Source organism: Apteryx rowi, unplaced genomic scaffold (assembly GCF_003343035.1).
Source record: "Apteryx rowi isolate R43461 unplaced genomic scaffold, aptRow1 scaffold_29, whole genome shotgun sequence".
Taxonomy (NCBI): domain Eukaryota; kingdom Metazoa; phylum Chordata; class Aves; order Apterygiformes; family Apterygidae; genus Apteryx; species Apteryx rowi.
In genome coordinates this window covers 2,825,266-2,845,583 of record NW_020449307.1, presented here as the reverse complement: position 1 = coordinate 2,845,583, position 20,318 = coordinate 2,825,266, and the positions used below count along the sequence as shown (strand labels likewise).

The following is a 20,318-nucleotide window of genomic DNA, read 5'->3' as shown; positions in this document are numbered from 1 at the left end:
CTTCAGCTTTTAAAGCAGAATTCTCCCTTGAAGCAGAAAGCCATGCTAAGAAAAAAAAAATGGGGGGGGGGGGAAGCCAACTACTACCATGAAGGCTGTTTCCTTTATTTAAAAAACATATTTCCTGAAATTTTTTCCTTATGAGTTAAATATTGTCACAAATTTTCTGTAACATTTTTATGGTTCACTTGTATCACTTCAAGAACAATGTATTATTATTAAAATAAAATTGAAAACTTTGCTTAGTTAATGCAAAATAGTCAGAGGTTTTGTATTGTTAAATCAGTTCAAATTCCTGTTGCTAGTATAGTTGCATATCTTTAGTTCAAATGAGTAAAGTATATTTCATTCTAGATAGCATGCAAAGTGTAATGATCTAAGGCTTACTGATACTTCTAGGAAAGTGATTTCCCCCATGAGAGAACTCTCTACCACACTTACTTGACTTACCATCAGGGAATCTTCTATGTTGGGAAAATATACTTTAGCTTATTGAAAAAGATTCATTTAAAAGATGGTCTTTAAGACAGATGGCACTCAATAAATCCCATCTCATAAGGTTCTGTGACGCATTTTTCTTTATCATTGTAAACAGGTCTGATTAGGAAAATACAGATGTATTGAAATTGAGTATTTTCATTTTAAAGCAAAATACACATATTCAGAGAGGACAGGAAAAAAAGCAAAATCAGATTTTGGTTTTTTTTTTGGTGGTTCTTTCATTGTTTTGTTTGAAAGTTCTTTGTTCTTTTTACTTTTTTTTTGCTTTGTCCTATGTTGTCATGTCATAATTAACCTAGTGAAATTGCTTCATTGCATGACTTATTAACCCTTCATATGTTCATTCTCTCCTGACTTAAAAGCATAATCCATTAGAATTTAACCCTGATGGCTTGAAGAAGGCTGCTGTTCAGAAAGCCCTAAAGGTAAAACTAATATAGTTGTCCTTTTAAGGTCACAAACGTAATTGGAAATGCACAAATGCCTGCAACACTTCTCTTGCAACAGAGGATGGAATTTCTGTTGCCAGATGTGTATTTAGTGCTATTTAGTTTTTATTTAACTTTTGGTATCAAGAAGTGGTCAAGACATTGGTAAAATACTTTGGTCTGTGGTAGTTTGAATTTTAAATCAGTTGAGTGGAATAAGGACTGCTTTAGAAGATCAAAAAAAATAGTCCTTAGAACCAGTTTGAAGTAGTAGTTAGAGAACAAAGCTGACATGAAAGCTAAGACATCTTTTACAAACTGGATGATACTTTACTGCCCAACTCTGAGTGACCAATTGCTAAAGTAATTTAGTCCTATGTGTTTTGAAATAATCATTTTTTTCAGTTATATATTTTACATTGTTTATTTGAATGCTGGGTAAATTCAGCCCAGCCTTCTGGTAAGGAAGAGATTCGGTTGAGAGACAAACTTGGAGAGCATTAACCAAGTTCTCAGCTGGAGGAACCTGGATGATAGCCAAGCTCTAATAGACTGAAATATCCTGTCAACAGCGAACTTGTCAGTGGCAGGAGTTAGAGGTGCATTGTGTTTGTACATATTGTCACTTTTGTAGCATGAATTAAAACAACTTATATTTACCTACCATCAATATAAGCAGGAGGGTCTTTTGTAAACGTCTTCAGTTTACATCATTTTATGAAGAAAAGAGAGCTTCAGGTACATTTATGGAGGAAGAATAAATAAATTTCACTTACCTTTTTTTAACACTATCAGTTGGAATGTAATCTGACTTTCTCTGTGTTCCTTAAACATTTGTATTCCAGTGTCTTTGGTTAGAGCTAAATATCTTTGGTTAGAAATCATGAAAGAAAGAAATGCAGCATTCATCCAAGAAAGGAGTGCTTCCTTACCATTTTTTTTCTAAAGGGAAGTATGGTTATAAACATGGAGTGTCGCATAGAAATCAAATAATATTAGTGGAAGTGTAATGTCCAGAACATAAGTTCAGATCCAAAAATATCTAAAATAAGCTCATTCTTATTTAAAAAACTTAATTATTTGAATCACTTCATTGTAATTGTGACCTTACATGCATTGAGTAGTTTTCAACTAACTTTCTGTTTACAATGTCTGATCTTTATAATTTCCTACTGGGTAGAATTCAAAGTAAATTATTAACCATGTATACTGTATTTTCTAGGCCTTTTCAATTGCATTAACACCTGCTTGAGATGATTAACTTTCATGTCTAACTTTTTCTTAAGTTTTTGTTAGGTTAATTTAAAATGTGTGAAAGAAATATGTAGTTGGGAATGTTCCTTTGTGTGTATAATTTGATTCTAAATTGATGTTTATTTTCACAGTTTGATGTAATGCTATACAGCTGGTGAGCAAGGCTCAGATATGGCAGATGGTTGATTCTCTAATAAAGGGTATTTGGTAAACTGTAGAAATATGCATCAGGTACATTATAGTGCATCTTCTTTCTCCCCAAGGTGAAAAGGGGGGAATGTCAATGTTTTGATATTACGCCCAGTTTAATAGTAATACTGCTCTGTAAATAAAGTAAGCTTCCTGAGTTTGTGTTTTCTCCATATCTCCCATCTGCATGCAATATTCATTTTGCAATTTTAATTATGTTCTATTGGCTTTGGGGATTGTAATGCTCATTTAAAGGATGCGAAGGTGCACCTTATGAGTTTCATTCAAAGAAAAGAGAAAGGAGTCTAAAACTCCTGCTTGTTTGTAGCATTTTGCTTTAACTAACTTAGGGTGGTTGGATGTTTTCATGGTAGTGTATTAATCAGCAGAGAAGTTTCTAGCCATATAAATGTCTGCCATTGAAGCTGTTGAGTGAAATGCTAAGAATAATAAATATGCACAGAGTAGAATGTATATGTTATTATTAAGAGGAAAACATTTAAATTTCAGGGGAAAGGACAGGTTTTATAAGTAGGAGTTGAATTTAACTGGAGGTAAATGCAACAGTTTATTCTGAAGACAAAGTTTTTTGCTTTTTCTTTATCAGTCAGGAAAGAAAATAAACAGCAATCCCAACCCTCTTGTTTTGCTGTCAGTTGGACACAAGGCGCAGGAAAGTAAGGTAAGCACTTGCTCCCTATACTTGTCTCTGTCTACAGACATTTGGTGGTTTTGTGTGTTTAGCACTGGCTATCAAGCCATTGAGAGCATCTACTGCACTAAAAGTTATAACTGTAACAGAAATTGCCAACAGGAAGCAAAGGATTGAATGGGCACTTATTCAATTTAAATTTCTGAGAGTCTAGATTTTGACTGATTGATCTAAATCAGTTCTTAGAGACTAGATTTTTAACTATTTGCACATGTCCTAGCACAGTAGGTTCCTGATCTGCAACTGGGATTCCTACAGCAGTGGACATATAAATAACAGTGTGGGCAAACAGCAGGCTTTGAAATACTAATTAAGATTTGAAAATGTATAGAATCATGGAGTTACAGAAAAGTCCAGGTTGGGAGGGACCTCTGAACATCACCTGGTTCAACTTTCAGTTTAAAGCAGAGCCTTAGATTAGCCAGGACACTATGTAGTCAAGTGTTGAGTATTTCCAGCGAAGGAGATTTCACCACTTCTGCAGGAAACCTATTCCAATGTCTAGTTGTTCTAATGGTACAGAACTTTTTTCTTATATCCAGACAGAATTTCCCCTCAAACCAACTGATGCCCATTGTCTCTTGTCCTGTCACCATGTAGTTGTGAAGAGAGCACCTCCAGCTTCACTATAACTAACTTTTAGGTATTGGAAGACTGCGATTAGATACCCCCTGAGCCTTTGTTTCTCTAGGCTGAACAAACCCAATTTCTTCAACCTTTTTTTCACATACAAAGTTCTCCAACCCTCTAATCATCTTAGTGATCCTCCATTTGCCCTCCTCCATTTTCTTTTAATGTCTCTTGAATGTGGAGGGAGGAGAACCAAAAGTGGACACACTATTCCAGGTGTGGCCTAACAAGTGCTGAGTAGAGTAATCGCATCCTTTGATTTGTTGATTAGGCAAGCCTTTGTTGCTGCAAGGGTGCACTACCGACTTATGTTTAGCTTACTCTCCACTAGGGCTCTTGTTGACCCAATCTTCTAGTTTTTTGAGGTCTCACTGTATGGTGACTCTTCCTTCTGATGTATCTGCCTCTCCTCCCAGTTTGGTGTCATCCACAAACTTGGTGAAGCTGCATTCAATCCCATCATCCAGATCACTTATAAAGGTACTGAATAGTATAAGACCCAGTATCAACCCCTGAAGAATTCCACTTACAACCAGCTGCCAGTCCAACTTTTGAGCCATTAACCACCACCCTTTGAGCTTAGCAGTTTAGTCAGTTTTCCATCTATCTTGTGGTTCATCTGTTCAGTCCATATCTTACCAGCTTGTCAACATGGATGTTGTGTGAGAAGATCTTAAAACATCTTCCTAAGGTCAAGGTAAATGATGTACACAGCTTTCCCCACATCCACTGAGCAATTTTTTTCATTATAGAAGGCAATCAGGTCAGTAAAGCCCTTGGTAAATACACCTTTCCCATCACCTTCTTTTCCTTCACATACCCGGAAATAGCCTTCATGAGGACCTACTCCATAATTTTTCAGTGGACTGAAGTGGGGCTGACTAGTCTGTAGTTTCCTGGATCTTTTTGACCTTTTTGTAGATGGGTATAATATTTGCCCTTTACCAGTCATCTGAGGCTGCCTCTGATCTCCGTGACCTTGCAAAGCTACTCTGTATCGTTTTTGAAGTGATGTCAGCCAACCCTCTTCAGCAGCTTTGGATGCATCCTGTCAGGTCCGATAGACTTATGTCCAATTTTTACAGACAGACAGACTCAACTTTCTACTGTTAATAGAGACATAGAGACTTGGGACACAGAGATTTAGGGGGCTGACCTTGCCCCTGAAGACCTGAAATGAAGAAGGTATTGAGTACTTCAGCCTTTTCCGTGTTGTTTTTAACTAACTTGCCAGCTCCATTCAACAGTAGACCTACATCTTTCTTGTACTTCTGCTTGCTACTAATTCCTAGAGAAGCCTTCTTTGTTACACTTCTGTTGTCAGTTTGAGCTCCAGCTGAACTTTTGTCGTCCTTACTCCATCTCTGCATGCCTGAGTATGTCTTTATTCCTCTTTGGGAGTCTATCCCCTTTTTCTGTGCCTCATATGCTTCTTTTTTTGCATTTGAGTTCTCTCAGGAGCTCACTGTTTAGCCAGGCTGACTTCTTCTTATATTTGCTGCTTTTCCTGCTGTAGGGGTGTGTACCAGTTTTGTGCTTTGAGAAGGTCATCCCTGAAAATCTCCTGGTACTCCTGAGCTCCTTTCCCCTCCAAGGCAGACTCTCCTGGAATCCCTTCTAACAGTTCCCAGAGCAAGTTGAGATCTTCTTTTTCAAAGTCCAAGGTTTTTATTCTGCTATTTGTCTTCTTGATGCCCCTTAGGATCTTCAACTCTGTGATCTTATGGTCACTGTAGCCAAGGTTGCCATTGATAGCCATGTCTGCAAACCAGTCTTCCTTGTTTGTAGATGCAGAAGAGCACTACTCCTAGTCAGCACATCCAGTGACTGTGTTAGGAAGTTGTTTTTGAACTCCTACGTTGCTTGTGCACCACTGTGCTGCTTTCTCAGCAAATATCAGATTAGTTGAAGTACTCTGGGAGAACCAGGACCTGCAGACCTGAGACARCTTTGAGTTGTCTGATGAAGGCCTCATCCATCCCTTTTTCCTAGTCAGGTGCTCTGTAGTAGATGCCTGTCACAAGGTCTCCCTTGCTGGCAGTCCCTCTCATCTTGAGCCAAGGCATTCGGCAGATCTGTCAGCTTGCTCATAGCTAACCTCCATGCATTCCAGGCTGCTCTTCAAAATAAAACAGCAACTCAGCAGTGCTATGATACCTAGATAGGCAGATGTATGTAGTATGTGTGTTTTTGTTTTTAAAGTAGAAGTGTCAGTGAGCCAAAAGGAAAGGACATTTTTTACAGGATATGAAAAACAAAATAAAGTCACAAAGCCTAAAATGGATTCTATATAGAGCATACCTAATAGAGACTGGGACTAAAGAGTCCTTTGGTCCTAGAGACTTTTTTTCTTTCTCTCTTTCTTTTTTTAATATGTGCATGATTATTTTGAACCAATTGCTGAAACTAGTGAGATTTGGCAGTGAAATCCTCCTACATGACTACTTGGAGATTAAGAGGGAAAACACTTATTTTCTAGGAGTTGCATTGAGTTAGCTCAGACCTAACAGGGAGGTATGACAGGAGAGATGATACACTGGTCAGAGGACCTTGCAGTTGTTCATAGACTGATGTAAAGTGAAAATTCTTTAGCAGGAGTTTTACTTTATGTAAAGAAACTTTCTTGTTTACATACATACATACATACATTCTATTACATGCGCTCTGTATAAGTTTACATGTGTTATTATATATGCCTGGGGTAGCTCCCACTTGGCTTTTGTTTAAATATGTCAGGTTTCAGATGTAAACTTTTCAAAGCCAAAATGTAAAATCTAACGCAAGCTTCATTAGACAAAAATGTTTTATAATTTGTATGCTTCCTCTTTTTCCTGCTCTCTAACTTTAGATTCGATACAAGACCAATGAACCAGTGTGGGAGGAAAACTTTACTTTCTTTGTACACAATCCCAAAAGACAAGATCTTGAAGTTGAGGTTTGTTGTCTCATTCTTCTTTGATAACTTTGCTTAAGGCATTTCAGTAGTAATATTCATACGTTACAGGCTATTATAAAATCAGACTATGGACATATTGTGAACACTTAAAAAATTATACTAAAACTGTCTTTTAAGACCAGGCTAAGAAATGTTTATTTGCATTTACTATTGATATTATTATTGCTATTAAAAGGAAAAAGACAATAGCCAAACTCTTGACAGAATAACATACTATTTGACAACTGACTAACTTAAAAAAAACTGATATCTGTTTTGAACCTTAACAGTCTGCTCAATTGCTAGCAGAAATGCAGTTATGTATAGCAAATTTGTTTGTTCTCTCATCCTAAGGAGACCTTTGCTTTGTTCAAATATCTTATCCTTTTACGCTGCTGACATGTCATTTAGGTAGCTAAAACAGACTGAAGTAAATGTGAACTGTTCTACCTATTGCTCCCCTAATAGTTGTGGAAATTCATCTTCTCACACTTACAAGTTACATATTATTTACTTTGACCAAGAGTCAGCTCAATATAGATGTTTTCTATCTTGCTGTTGAAGGGATGAGGAAAAACTTGGGTTAAGAATGAATTATATCGTTTGAGGTTTGGTTTTGTTTTTAAATAAAACTGTTTTTTTCTTCTTCTAAATTCATATAAAGCAGATGATATGATGTTACTTAGCTTCTGTGTTCCTTCAGGTCAGGGATGAACAGCACCAGTGCTCTTTGGGGAACTTCAAACTGCCTCTAAGCCAGCTGCTGGAGAGTGAAGATTTAACTATGCATCAGCGGTTCCACCTGAGCAACTCTGGCCCAAACAGCACTATAAATATGAAGATTGCACTCAGGGTACTCTAAAGCTTATCCTATTGTAAATGTCTGAAAGCATATTCAAGACTACTCTAACTTCTGGTCTTATAACTTTATGAAGAAGTCATGACATTTCCTTTGGTGTTGCATTGCCTGGTGTCCTCTAGCTGTGGCAGTACTATAAAGATATCCTCTAATATAAATCTAATCTATTTGAAAACCACAGAAAATTTTCAGAACAAAACTGTAATCAGCTGCATTAATTTATGCTCAGGTGAATAGTAGGTTTTCCATGTTTGTAGATACATTGAATTGGAATCTGAATTCCTGCAAGTCTTCTAAGACTCAGTGGGCTACAGATCAGTGAAATCACCTCTATTTTATAGAAATGGAATTGAGGTCATGATGGTCTAGAAAGAATAAAGTTTGTAGGGAAAGGAAATATCTTCATAATACTAGAAAAATTCAGACCAACTTTCAGGCACACTAGAGACCTGAAGGAAGAGCTTGCATGCCTGACTATTGGTTTGTGTTTTTCCCCAACTATATTATTTGTTTTAATAAGATAGTGCATCTCTCTGCAAACACCATCAAACTTTTGCTTATACGTTTGTTTTTTCTAAAGCACTTTTTGTAATTTAGTTTTAACATATGAAACTAATTATACTCTCTTATCTACTTGTATTAATAAATGAAAGTAACCTATGAAAGAATTTAAAGGCAATGAGTGAGAAGAAATTCTGATGTAGGATTAGATTTCAAAAGATGAGAAGAAAAAATTCTAGAAAAGTTTTTCCAGATGACTAAAATTGCAAAGTAGATGCACTTGCACCAGAAGTGGGACTGAAGGAAGGGAATAATGAGAAAAAATTCTAAATGAATAGAGAATTTCACATGTTACATAGTTACTACAGTTGCCACAAAAAATATAAGGAGCTGTTTTTTGCTGTGTGAAATGTTTCCTATTATAGAGTGAATGAACGTAAGTGAATGTTTTTGGTCCTGCTTTCATGTCTAAATTTAGCAATCTGTCACCAATACTCTAGCAGAAGCAAATTGTTTCCCCTTTTTTTTTTGTATTAGAGGATGGTAATACCGTATGTATTTTTACTATATCTAGGTACTTTCTCTTGAAAAGCAAGCAAGATCTCCAGATCATCAACATTCAGCCCAAGTGAAAAGGTCATCTCTTTCCAAAGATGCAAGAAAATCTTCTTTTAAGCCTCAGGTTCCTGTCTCACCACCAGCTGATTCAAACAAACCTGTCCCAGCTTCCCCAGTGACTGACAGTGATAAGAAGACTGACGTGGCTGAAAAAAGTCAGCCTCCCAATGCCAGTCCTCAGTGGCCAACAGATCTCAGCCGAAGTTCCTCCAGTCTTCATGCCTCTAACTTCACTTATTCTCCTAGCCACCTCTCAGTCAAAGAACCAACTCCCAGCATAGCCTCAGACATATCACTGCCTATTGCCACACAGGAGCTACGGCAAAGACTACGACAGCTTGAAAAGTACAGTACTGCTTGTTTTTGCAATACATCTAAGTTGTTTTATAAAAACATGGTCACTGCAACTGCAAAAACAGAGTCTGGTCAGTTTGAATTTCAGTAGTATTTTTTCCTACTGCCAGCACTGCAGTTTATGTGCCTGGCATTTGAAAATTGTTTTTTGAGCTTTCTGGTTCCTCAGTAAGAAAGATTCTGCAATTAGAAGTTAGCTTACTATTGTGATGATGTGCAAGATAAAGTCCATCTTGTTCTCATAGCTACATTGGCTGTGTAGTGCTAAAAAAGAGTGGGATGGGGGGAATATAATATTTCAATATAACACTAGTCACTTTCATGCCAATAAACAGTTGCCTGTTTCACCACTGAATCCTATTAGCATTAATATAAATTAAGCCAATTAAGCTGGATATAGCTGGCCTTTATAAGTTACTCAGAGGGATTGTTGATTATAAAGAATATTAAAATGAATGGTCAATCATTATTGAATTAATGGGGATTGCTGCAAACCGTTCTTGTTGCAATTATTCTTTCTTAAATTCTCTCTAATTTTTTACTTGCCTCAGAGGGCAGCTGTACTTACCAGTAAAAGTAGAATGGTTGCTCTCAGCTATCTTGAATAGGAGCGTGCAAACCATTAATTAATTCCCCATTCATCTTGGTAGCTTCTCTGTGAATCTAAGTAAAAGATTTTTTTTTTCCATTCATAACTAAGGAATTGAACTGAATTCTTATTTTCCTTGGCAGATTTCTTAGAATCATAGAGTAATTTAGGTTGGAAGGCACTTCAGGACATCAGTTAACCCTCTGCTCAGAGCAAATCTAACTTTCAGGTTAGATCAAGTTTCTTGGGCCTTGTCCAGTCAAGTTTTGGTTTCTCCAAGGATGGAGATTCCAGAAACCTTCTGGGCAGTTCCAGTGCTTAACCACTGCACTATGAAGACATTTTTCCGTATGTCTGATTGGAATATTTTCTTGCTGCAGCTTCACTGTTGTCTCTTGCCCTTCCACCATGTACCTCTGAGAAGAGCCTGACTCTATAGCCTCCTTTTTAAGTAGATTGCAATTGGATCTGTTAGCCTTCTCTTCTTCAGTCTAAACAAACCCATCTCCCTCAGCATCTGCTTATACATTATGTGCTCCAGTCCTCTTTTTATCTTGACGGTCCTCTGCTGTCTTCTCTTCAGTTTGTCAGTCACTCTTCTGGCCCAAAACAGGGTTAGACTTTGTTAATTATGATAAACTGTAAAATATCACTGCTTATTTAATACAAAAATTCTGTGCTTTATTGTTGATAACACTGGCAAAGCTCTGACTAAGGAGGTCCGTTCTTGCAGGACCCATGGTGCTCTGATTTTTTTTTTTTTTTTTTTTTTTTTTTTAGTAAGAAAATACTGAACTGAAAATCTTCATTCTTGTGTTCAAAGTAAATGATTTGGGAATTTTAGTGTAAAATTCTGCAATTACTTTGGAGTAGCTGTTCACAAAAGGGGAACATGTATCCCTTAAAGTTAAGATTTTTTTCAGATGGCTCAGAAACGTCAAGCATGCCATATGTAGTCCTGTGTGAGACAGACAATACTGACACTGTATCGCCTAGTGTATAAAAAATAAACCCTGCATTTCATAGAGATGGAGGAACTCTGCACAGATTGGCCATTCTTTAAAATAAAAGTTCTTAAATAAACATGTTGCTTTCTTCTTTCTTAAGCATGATTTATATTTATAAAAGTAAATCCATTCTAACCTTGTTTTCAATGCCACATCAACTACAGAAAATTAAAATAGCTGTGTGAATGCTGTTTCAGCCTTTAGGACCATAAGTGGGTTTAAGCATGATTATTTTAAGCCAAGAATATCTGTATTTCTAGTTGTAAGTTTGGGATGGAAAGTTAGTCTTGCGAAAACTTCTTTGTTTTCATGAATTATATCTTACATCAGTGTTGTTGAGAATTTAGAAGAGAATGAGCTGGTCTTCTAACTAGTTCCTGGCCATTGCTGAGAGTGGCCCATCACTCTTTTTCGTTGTGGTTTGCACCATTCATTTTTTTCCAACTTGCTAGGTACTGCTCTAATCTTCACCTTAAGGTATGAGAGTTCTTTCCTGATAATGGTTTTCAAAGTAGAGAAGAACAGCTGATCTCCAAAACTGACAAGAACCCCAGCTCATTCTTTTGGAGGGTGGAGTTGTTAGACAAGAACCTAAAGTACAAGAAGCTGATGAAGATATGCTGATGTGCTCGCTTGCGTGTGCTGTCTCTCTCTCACTGGTCTAATGGAAATTTAAATGGATAATACATGTTATCTGGAAACACTACTCAGCTTGTATTTTGGATAGCTCTTACTGTAAATATGTTTTGTTTTGTTTTTAACTATGCATAATGTTCTGCTTTTCCCCACAGTGGAACAACTCTGGGGCAGTCTCCATTGGGACAGATTCAGCTAACAATTCGTCATAGTTCACAAAGAAACAAACTGATCGTGGTAGTGCATTCCTGCAGGTGAGCGTAAGATATCACATTCTATTTTTGTGCGTATTTCTTTGTAAACGTCATAATATCTTGACATATCCTCTTAAATTGATTGGTTGTCTGGATGGTCTTTGTTATTTTTAAAATGATGTACTGATTGTAATTATGTGTAAATACCAAATCATATAGAGCTATCCTCAGAATTAGTAAAATCCTGGTTGAAGATTTTGTTGTGATTTCTTATTTGCCTGTTGTGTATCTATCAGATTCTAGATAAAAATGGCATTTAGATTTTTATTAGCAGTATCTGAAAGTTATATTGAAGGGACTGAATTTTTTATAGAGTGACAGAAACATGATTTTTGGAAAGCCGTATGTCTAAACTATGAATCGGAATTTAAGAAATGTATTGCATATTTAGCTCTGTTGTCTGCTTACCATTTGTCTGATATTTTACAAGTTACTGCTCAGCATTTTTTTCTTTTCCATTGCCTTATCCATTATATTGTAAACAATATGCTTGTACTTTGTGCACGGTATCTCACAAGAGATTCATATGAGGGTCCTAAAATGAATTTGCAGATAGTTTTCAAACAGATGTTATATTTCAAGGGATTTTTTTCAACAAGTTTGATACTTAAGGCATGGGAAGCATCCAAGATGTATATATGGTGATAAAATGAACTTTATTTAGGTATAGCGTACTAAATTCAGTAATATTTGTGTAGACACTTGTATTTAACAATGTCTCATTTATTTTCTAAGTGTTGTTCCTTGTTATTCATTGGTCACAGAAATCTAATAGCCTTTTCAGAAGAAGGATCTGATCCTTATGTTCGAATGTATTTATTGCCTGACAAGAGAAGATCAGGAAGAAGAAAAACACATGTATCAAAGAAGACATTAAACCCAGTGTTCGATCAAATGTACGTTCTAAGCTGTTTTATATCATGTAACAACAAAGCTGCCAAACCAAGGTTACTCAGCTTAACTGAGTGGCTGAACTGTTGAAATTCCTACTAGTCAACATCAGATTATATGCTCACACCTCTTCCGTCTTCTATAATCTTCCTGTCATCCTATCCCCTGTTCTCACTATAGCCCTTCGTATTCAGCTGCTTCTGTCATCTTTTCTGCCTTATCCCAGGTCCATTACTTCCCCTTTGTGTTGGCAGCTAAGAAGCAGTGAGCACTTCTCGGACAGGTGGTTGACCAGTCAGAACCCAAGTACCTTCTAGCTGGCCAGTGCTATTGGTATCCCTTCCAGCCAGCAAGCATGTGGCTTCTGGCTGGCTGGTTGCCTGGCTGATAGATTTGTGCCTCCTCAAGAGCTTACTGGCCATCAAGTGCCTATGCATGATCAAATTGCTCAGTTGATCTACATGGTGGCACTTCTCAGAATCCAGCAAGTCTGGAAATTCCCCTGTGGGCTATATCCTGGCCCATAGGTTATAAGTTGTGCAAGCTTTTGCAAACTTCTGTTGCATACAAATCCTTATCTACTCCAGTTTTTGATGGTGATTTCTCCATGTGCTCCTCCCCTCCCCTTCCCCTGTCAATTTTCAATAAAGAAGGCCTTTCTCTGTAGACAAAGTTATTTTGGGGAAAACAATACTTGATAAAGACCTATATGCATTACCACTATGCTACTTAAACCTATGGTTAGTCTATTCCAACATTCCCATTGTTGCTATTATGAACTGTCCTATTGAGGGTTGCAGGTTTGTTTTACCAGATGGCCTTGTCTGAAAAAGTGAAAGTTCATAGAAATATCCCAATTAAACTTCATGTTTCTCTCTTATGTTGACATCAGTGAGACTGGAATAACTTCAATCTATTCTATGCCTGTGAAATATGAAAATGATTAGTTAGAAGCTATGGTAAATTTTCCTGACAGCACAGCGCTCTCCTTTTTCTCTCAGATTTGTTTTACTGTGCCTTTCAAAGTAAAATTTATTGCAAAGCAGTAAGACTGGGTAAGAACTGTAGTGACAAATAGAGGATAGATTGTGGTACAGTCTTGTCCTCACTTTCTCAGGGTCCCAGATCTAGCAAACAAAATGCATTTTTCCTTAAAAGTGGGTAGGTTTCCTTGGGGTTGCAAGAAAGCTTTTTCTGCACTTTTATATACTAGGAAAGAAAAGGATCTCTGGTCCTAGAAGAGTGAAGATCAGTAAATGTATACGTAGAAGACAACTGACTATTCTTTCCCTTCTGGAGAATCGTGTATTGAGCTGCCAGGATAGTAGTATTCCTCCTTCTCTTTTCCATAGAATTAGTGCTTGACTTCTTCCCCCCCCCCCCCACCAGTGGCTTCTAGAGACCATACATAACAAAAGTCTCAAACATTTGATGCTGATACTAAGCATCATGTTGAAAAATAATTCTAGGGGGTTGGGATTTTCTCTCTTCCTTTATATCAAACCTCATTTTTTAGTTTGTGAAGGGGTATAATTTGCTTTTGTTTTGAATTRCTGTTTAGCTGTAGGAACTGAACTTGCACTTTAGTACAAAATTCTCTCTAAAACATCATTTCCCATGTCAGATTTGATTTCAGTGTTTCCCTGCCTGAAGTACAGAGAAGAACACTAGATGTAGCAGTGAAGAACAGTGGTGGTTTCTTGTCCAAAGACAAAGGGCTGCTTGGCAAAGTAAGTTGAAAACAAGCAAATTCCTATCATACAGTAGCATGGTATTATATGAAGACTAAAATGCTCGTTTGTTAAGAGCTCATTGGTGTTGACTTAAGTGCTTGATTCAGGTATGAAGCTTTTAAAATTATAGGTGGCTTAGATGTCAAGCTTCAGTTAGGAAAGAAACAACTTGCAGAGGATGAGAGAAAAGATATCAAATGATGAGATGGTAGCATGTTCTAGAGATGTGTATGTTTTGAGGCTGGCAGTAATAGAAGAGACCTACATGTCTGATTTATTAATCATACAAATGAAGAAATTAACAGCCAGTAGAAAATAGGTGGTAACTGAGAAAATGGTCTCACAAAACTCAAGTCTTGAAAACATTTGGTTCAGCCTTTATTTGCAGGAACAATGAGAGGAAAGCATTTGCTTTATATCAAACTGAAAAGACAAGGACACCTAGAAAAGCACACAGAACAAATTCATGTTTAGTAATTAAAAGAACAGATTGTCAAATCCATGAAAAAGAACTCCTGGTAGAGACCTTCCTAATGCAAAAGCAAGCTATTGTGTTCACGCCTTTACTGTTCTGTAGGCACTCATTAAATCATTCTGTTTTCCGCACAAATGATTTGGAGCGTGGAAAAGGGAAGAGCAAGTTCTTACACCCATGAAAGTTGCCATATTCAAACTCTGGAAAGAGGATGAGAGATTTCAGAATTGTGGTCAGTTTATGGTGAATGGTGTTCTTCAAGTTTCACCTTTACAAGGAAAGCTGTTAGCATAAATGCATCAGTTGATTGGCCATTGCCAGGATATGCCCTGTAGAGAAGTTAGGCCTGTGAGGTGATCTGGAACTAAATCACTTAAGGGTGTAGATTTTTAGGTCAAAACCAGCAACTTGAAACTTTACTAGAAGCCTAAAGACAGAGATACCTATGACAGCAAGGATTTAAAATGTTCTTTATTAATGGCATTACTTATAATGTAGTTTACAGGATTGTCAAATTTGATCTTTAAAAAATGTACTTGGAATGTAAGGCACACGTAATGCATTGATTACTAATTTAACTTTCCATAGTTACTGATACCTCTGGCATCTGAAGAACTTGCTAAAGGCTGGACCCAGTGGTAAGTATAATAATATTTCCTTTTCTAATAGTAGCAATGTACACAAATACCTGTGTGTTAATAATAGTGTTAGTAATGCACACTAAATGTAAATGAAAGCTCTCCTTTGTTCTTTTCATTTTTAGGTATGATTTAACAGAAGATGGCACAAGGCCGCATGGTGCAAGCTAGGCCCCTGGGTACTGGGAATTTGCCACGCATATTTTTGCCAACCTTTATATATTTTTAAAGCATTGCTCTCACAGATGTACCAATATTATTTTTATAGCTTCACTGATTTAGTTCTTAGACACATCCCAAATAATTTTATAACACTTTTTCATTTTATGTAGACATAGCCTTTCTCATCGTTAAACTTTGTATTTTATTTTGCTAAACAATTTTATGTGTTACTGTAATGTGCAATAGTACAGTAAAGTAACCTTTTGTGTTTAAAATGATCTTTTAGGCAGTCGTACCTATTAGAAAGTGAAAAGATGATGTTCTGCTGTTTTCCTGCCTTGTTTTATATATCACCAACATATACTGTACCATGTAAATACCTACTATTTTTTTATAATTTTTCCATGCTGGTTTGAATTCAGAAGAAATTAGATAAAGGATATAGATATTTTCTTCTACATGCATGTTAATTTTGTTAGATGAATCTCTTTTGTCTTTGCGGCACAATGGTCTTAATGTTAATCATTTTGTGATATTCTTCAAAAACAAGTTGCAAAAGGCATTATTGCTTTAGTGTGTTTCTGGCCCAGTATGGCTAGTTTAAAATGTACAAAACATTAAAATTTTAATATTTATATGTAAATGTATTATTGGAAAAATCATGCTATAGAATATTATAAACAAAAATGAGAATTCTATAAATAATGTATAGAGAGAGGATGAGGTCCATGAATCAATTTATTAATCTGGGTTTTCATTTGATGGAGTAAGCATAACAAACAGTACAGAGTCTTATACAGGTTCACTTGTTTTTTCTTATTTATTCCCATACTCTATAGTACTAGACATGTGACCTTCTGAACGTATGAGTACATGGATTTTTCTATATTATAAACAAAATCTTTAACTTAGAACTGTCCTTACCTGCCTTGTCTCATTGATTTATAAGGTATACAAATCAGCTTGCAGTGTAGGTTCATACAGTAGGCATACGTGCAGGGCATATGTTATTTTTATTATATTATTCAATACTATGCTAAATAGCATATTATACTATACCTTCAAGAATACTAAAGTGGAACACTGATAGGTAAGAAAGTGTGAAACTGAGTTGAAACTGTCTTTACAGTTGCTTCATCGCTACTTAGTTGTTTGGTGCATGAAGAAAATGCACTGCAGAGCTCCAGACAGGTTTCCTGAGAAGTGCTGGCATTCTGCTGGAGCACTGCCATGCTCTGCTGCAAGAGCAGCACTGATACAACTAGCACATACTGATGCGAATTGCCAGTTGAGAGCTGAGGAGAGAGTATTGACCTAGCCAGTTGCGCTCTCAACTCTAATTTATGAATTATGAGGAAACTTTTGTATCCAGATCTGGTTTTTCTTTCTTGTAAGTTTTCTCAGACTGTTATAAAAATGTGCATTATGAATCCAAGAGAACAGTTCAGCTCTTTCAGAGCCGAAAGCCTCAGCCTTGGATAAGTATGCAATTAGACAGAGAAAGTATATTACTTAGCTAAGATTCTAGAATGATCTCTCAGCCAAGAAAGAATTTTTAAAGCAGAATAATAAACTCCTGGGACTAGCTTTATTATATAATGACTGACAGAACCTTAATTCTAGGTGTAGAATATGCCTACATTACTAGATGTACCAAAGTGCCTACCATAGATGTAGCTTTGTCTTTTTCAAGTTTAAGAATTGACTCATTTCAGTTCATTTAAATTCAGTTTAACATGGGCATTTGTTGCGCAGATGTGTGCTTGCACACACATACACCTCTATACAGTGGTAGCCTTCTTATTGCCACATTTTATACATGAGAATTTTAGCAAACAAACTTGAATGGTGAATTCTGCTGTGTTATTTGCTGATTGACTGGCCAATATAGAGAGGTTCTTTGTATCAGTAAGAAAACTTATTTCCATTTGAAGGCTTCACTCTATATTGGAATGTATGTGTATCTATCTATCTATCTATCTATCTATATATATATATACACACACACTCATCTGTTCACATAAAATGTAGTATACCATGAAATATATATATATATTTTGTTCTTCATTAAAAGAAATTAGGAAATTGCTAACTAAGAGAATTACTGTTAATGTAATGAAGAAGCAGAAAGCTAAAGCTGATGTAAATAGAGGAGGTGTAGTTCAGGAGGTGTAATTCTTTTGCCTCAGTTCCACCATAGGTGGAAGGACTTCTGCTGTACATCTTGGCCAGTGACTCCCAAGAGTTTCATCCCTAGTCAACAAATAAGGTGTTAGCTTGATTCAGTGTTTCAAGTCTTAAGTGAACTCTGGGATCAGAAAATGTTAGAAGACTCTGCACTTGAATACAAAAAAATGCCTATTTTGTCTTCGAAAGTCTCTAAAGGAAAAAAGCAGTGTCAGGTAAATGTGAGATGGTAGTACAAAGTGAATAACTGAATACATAGGTTTTCAAAATAGCTCAGCACCTAAAATTAGGGACAGATTATTAAGAGGGACCCAGTACCCATTTAGGAATTCAAAATGAAGAGATTGTGTTTTCATTGGAATTCAGCAACAACAATTCCTATTGACAATAATCAGCCCTGGCCAAACTCTAGAAATTTTCTGAGTGAATTTGGATGAGAATAAGACTGCCTAGATAAGACTCCTTCTGCTCTTGACAGTGGAAACAAATCTCTGTATCATAGTTCCTGAGTGTTCTGTTTATATGGAAGTAGCAAGGAAAAACATTGTATTTCCTCTGGGTGAAAATCCACACCTCATTATCAAGTCAATGTATTGAATATCAGCTGATCGCTTTTCATGTAGTTCTTGTTTATCCTGTGCCTTAAAATATGAAAATATGAAGATGTTTAAGAAATGGCTAAAAATAAGGTTTGTTACCTGTATGTACCAACATGTGTTCTCTATGATTGAAACTGTTTTTAGAATTACTCTGCTTCACTGACAAGAAAACCAGCTCTCTTAATTATAGCAGTTGTATAACCCAAACTCAAATCAGCATGCATATCACTTTGATTTGGATTAAAATAATTTTAATTTTCTGTCTTAAATCCTTTATCAGAGCTGCAGCAAATGGTGAGAGTTGAAATGAGAACAAAGGGTAATCAGTTTTGTACAGATTGCCTTTTTTTGCTCATGTAATTCTACATTATGATGCATGTATTTATTCAATAAATAGTTCATATGGAAGTCAGTGTGGTGTTTTTTACACACACATGCACATGCTTTCGCCTCTTCTGCATACCCCTGTCCTAATTTTTAATTTTGCATTTTTATGCTGTTAAAACAGACATATACACTGACTACTCTAACCTAGGTAGCATCACTGTAAGACACGTGGGTAGATTTGGGGGTTCTTTGTTGTTCAATTTAAGTTTTTAAATTTAAATTTTCTCAAAAACAATCAATTGAAAGAATTACCGAAATTATAGTGCTTTACTTTCTTAGAAGATTCTATGAGTTGAAAGTGACATTATATCTTAGAATTCAGTTAATTTTAAACTAACTGGGGGTTATCACATGCAAAAGCTTCAATATCAAAGGTTTTCTTATAATATTTAGTATCAGGATCTCAAAGAATCACAGAACAGTTGAGGCTGTGGAAGGGATCTTTACAGATCATCTAGTCCAAACCCCCTGCTCAAGCAGGGTCACCTACAGCAGGTTGCCCAAGGCCCTGTCCGGAAGACTTTTGAATATCTCCAAGAATGGAGAGTCCCCAGCCTCTCTGGGCAACTTGCACCAGTGCTCTGTCACCCTCACAGGAAAGAAGTTTTTCCTCATGTTCAGACGGCACTTCCTGTGATTCAGTTTGTGCTCGTTGCCTCGCGTCCTGGCACTGGGCACCACTGAAAAGAGTCTGGCCCCATCCTCTTGACACCCTCCCTTCAGAGGGTCTTCATGCACATGGAAAAGATCCCCCTTAGTCTTCTCTTCTCCAGGCTGAACAGGCCCAGCTCTCTCAGCCTTTTCTCTTATGTGAGGGATGCTCTAGTCCCTTCATCATTTTAGGATGAGTCCACCTTTGCTGGACTTGCTCCAGCAGCTCTGTCTCTCTCTTATACTGGGGAGCCCAGAACTGGACACAACACTCCAGATGTGGCCTCACCAAGGCTGAGCAGAGGGGGAGGATCACCTCCCTCGACCTGCTGGCAATGCTCTTCCTAATGCAACCCAGGATACCATTGGTCTTCTTGGCCACAAGGGCATGTTGCTGGCTGGGTCAGCCCCCAACCTGTACTGGTGCATGGGGTTATTCCTCCCCAGGTGCAGGACCCTGCACTTGCCTTTGTTGAACTTCATGAGGTTCCTCTCTGCCTACCTCTCCAGCTTGTCAAGGTCCCTCTGAATGGCAGCACAGCCCTCTGGGGTATCAGCCACTGCTCCCCATTTTGTATCATCAGCAAGCCTGCTGAGGGTGCACTCTGTCCCTTCATCCGGGTCACTGATGAATAAGTGGAACAGGACTGGACCCAGTACTGACCCCTGGGGGACACTGCTAGCTACAGGCCTCCGACTAGACTTTGCACCACTGCTCACAACCCTCTGAGCTCTGCCATTCAGCCAGTTTTCAATCCACCTCGCTGCTCATCTAGCCTGCACTTCCTGAGCTTGCCTATGAGGATGTTATGGGAGACAGTGTTAGAAGCCTTACGGAAGTCAAGGTGGACAACATCCACTGCTCTTCCCTCATCTACCCAGCTAGACATCCCGTTGTAAAAGGCTCTCAGGTTGGTTAAGCATGACTTTCCCTTTGTGAATCCATGCTGACTACTCCTGATCACCTTCTTGTCCTTTATGTGCTTGGAGATGGTATCCAGGATTAGCTGCTCCATCAACTATCTAATTATCCATGGTGCTAATTGTTAATCTTGTTTAGTTGAGAATTGTTTTCCTTAAATTCTCTAGGTCATCAGTTGTTTTATCACACATTTAGCACATTGCTTC

The 20,318-nt window shown here is 37.3% G+C and overlaps 1 protein-coding gene across 5 annotated transcripts in view; it reads left to right on the top strand.

The window, feature by feature from the left end:
- The window catches only part of ESYT2 (extended synaptotagmin 2), a 65,705-nt gene extending 47,145 nt beyond the window's left edge, over positions 1 to 18,560 (top strand). For 3 of the 5 annotated variants that reach the window (XM_026069233.1, XM_026069232.1, XM_026069230.1), the window contains 10 exons: positions 864 to 926; positions 2,980 to 3,054; positions 6,563 to 6,649; positions 7,353 to 7,502; positions 8,584 to 8,972; positions 11,369 to 11,467; positions 12,232 to 12,363; positions 13,983 to 14,088; positions 15,155 to 15,204; positions 15,330 to 18,560. In XM_026069233.1, the coding sequence (XP_025925018.1) occupies positions 864 to 926; positions 2,980 to 3,054; positions 6,563 to 6,649; positions 7,353 to 7,502; positions 8,584 to 8,972; positions 11,369 to 11,467; positions 12,232 to 12,363; positions 13,983 to 14,088; positions 15,155 to 15,204; positions 15,330 to 15,375 (1,197 nt within the window). In that variant the 3' untranslated portion in view covers positions 15,376 to 18,560. Of the gene's footprint in view, positions 1 to 863; positions 927 to 2,979; positions 3,055 to 6,562; positions 6,650 to 7,352; positions 7,503 to 8,583; positions 8,973 to 11,368; positions 11,468 to 12,202; positions 12,364 to 13,982; positions 14,089 to 15,154; positions 15,205 to 15,329 lie in introns of those variants that run through there. The other 2 variants (XM_026069231.1, XM_026069234.1) reach the window with 2 other exon arrangements.
- Positions 18,561 to 20,318: the final 1,758 nt, after the last annotated feature.